Raw genomic sequence first — 1,891 nt, 5'->3', positions numbered from 1 at the left:
AGTATTACCTTACGAAAGGCAACAAGGATACAACCAACAAAATCAGCAGCTAACTTATCAACAACCTCAACAACAGCAAATAGTGAGGCATTATGATGGGTTATCTGAAATTAAAGGAATGTTGCAACAACTCATTGGGGCCAGCGGGAAAATGGAAGAAAAGGTCCACCAAATGTAAGAAAAGGTAGTGTCACATGACTCGGCTATCAAGAGCATTGAGATTCAACTATGGCAATTATCCATGGCCCTTAACAATCGTCTTCAAGGGACGTTACCCACGGACACACATGTCAATACGAAAGAGCAAGGCCCAAAGCCTCTTATGGTGGTGAGCTCGAGAAATGGTAGAGATCTTGATTTAGAGCAAGAAATTGCTCGTGAGAGCCGGTTAACTGAAATACTTGTGTCAGTGCCAATTGAGTTAGATGAGTCAACTGGGATAACAGAAGTAAGAGTGCAACCAGCCCAAGAGGAAATAAACAAGGAAAAATTTATTGCGGAGGAGATTGAGAAAGTGCAAGAGAAGGTTTTAGAAAAAGTTCCTGAGCAGGATCTAACTCAAGCTACAGGAAAGAAGCGACCTCCAACACCCTTCTCGCAGAGGTTGGCTAAATATCAGAAGGATGAGCAGTATAAAAAATTTATGAAAATGCTGAAGCAAATTCAGGTAAACATTCCTCTAATCGATGCTTTGAGGGAGATGCCTGGTTATGAAAAAATGATGAAAGACTTGATGTATCGTAAGTTCGACTTCCAAGACGTGGCAACTATCACATTGACACAGACTTGTAGTGCTGTTGTGTCAAGACCTATAGCTGAGAAGTTATCCGACCCTGGAAGCTTCATAATTCCATACACCATAGGTAGCTATACATTTGCCAAAGCATTGCGTGATTTGGGAGCAAGTATAAATCTAATGTCATTGTCTATCTATAAAAAGTTAGGCATTGAAAGAGCAAGGCCCACATCCATGTTACTGCAACTAGCTGACCGAACGGTGAAAAGGCCATCGAGTATACTTGACGATGTACTTGTGCAAGTTGGAAAATTCGTGTTTCCAGCATATTTTGTCATTCTGGACTGCGAGGTTGATGAGGAGATTCCCATAATTTTGTGAAGGTCGTTCTTGGCCACAGGGAGAGCTCTGATTGATTGTGAAATGGGAGAGCTGAAGATGAGGCTGAATAATAAAGAAATAACATTTAATGTGCAAAAGTCTATGCGGAGACCCAATGAGTTTGCAAATTGCTCTTTGTTAGACATGGTGGATGTAATCATGGAGGAAGATGATGAGGCACTTAATACAAAAGACCCTCTAACAGCCTGCTTTATGAACTTAGAAGAAGTAAATGGTGAGGACTTGGTGGAATGGGTGTTGGCTCTTCAAGGGAAAGGGTACTGGAAAAGAGAGCTCGAATTCGAGCCTTTACACTTTGAAGAAAGAAAGAACCCTCCAGCCAAGCCATCGATCGAAGCACCACCACAATTGGAGCTGAAACCGCTACCATCTCACCTCAAGTATGCTTTCTTGGGACCTAATTCGACTTTACCTGTTATTATCTTATCTGGTTTGTTAGATGTGTAGGTAGAAAAACTTTTGCAGGTGTTGAAAGAGTGCAAGAATGCAATTGGTTGGATCATTGTAGATAATAAGGGTATCAACCCACCCTTCTGTATGCATAAAATTCTATTGGAAGATGAGCACAAACCCTCCAGAGAACATCAAAGAAGGTTAAACCCTAACATGAAGGAAATAGTAAAGAAGGAAGTGATTAAGTGGTTAGATGCAGGAATTATTTTTCCCATCTCAGATAGCAACTAGGTTAGCCCAGTTCAGTGTGTGCCAAAGAAAGCTGGGATGATTGTTATACAAAATGAGAATAATGAATTA

General features: G+C 40.9%; 1 protein-coding gene across 1 annotated transcript; it reads left to right on the top strand.

Annotated features, from left to right (window-relative positions):
* The first annotated feature begins 241 nt into the window (after positions 1-241).
* Positions 242-1,117, top strand: LOC138909973 (uncharacterized). The gene has a single exon (XM_070201189.1). The coding sequence runs from the start codon at positions 242-244 to the stop codon at positions 1,115-1,117; it is 876 nt and encodes a 291-aa protein (XP_070057290.1).
* Positions 1,118-1,891: the final 774 nt, after the last annotated feature.

Source organism: Nicotiana tomentosiformis, chromosome 4 (assembly GCF_000390325.3).
Source record: "Nicotiana tomentosiformis chromosome 4, ASM39032v3, whole genome shotgun sequence".
Lineage (NCBI taxonomy): Eukaryota > Viridiplantae > Streptophyta > Magnoliopsida > Solanales > Solanaceae > Nicotiana > Nicotiana tomentosiformis.
The sequence above is the reverse complement of the archived record's forward strand: the minus strand, read 5'-3'. Positions and strand labels throughout refer to the sequence as shown.

Coding starts and splice junctions, on each gene's coding strand:
- LOC138909973 (XM_070201189.1), top strand. CDS start 242: ATGGCCCTTAACAATCGTCTTCAAGGGACGTTACCCACGGACACACAT.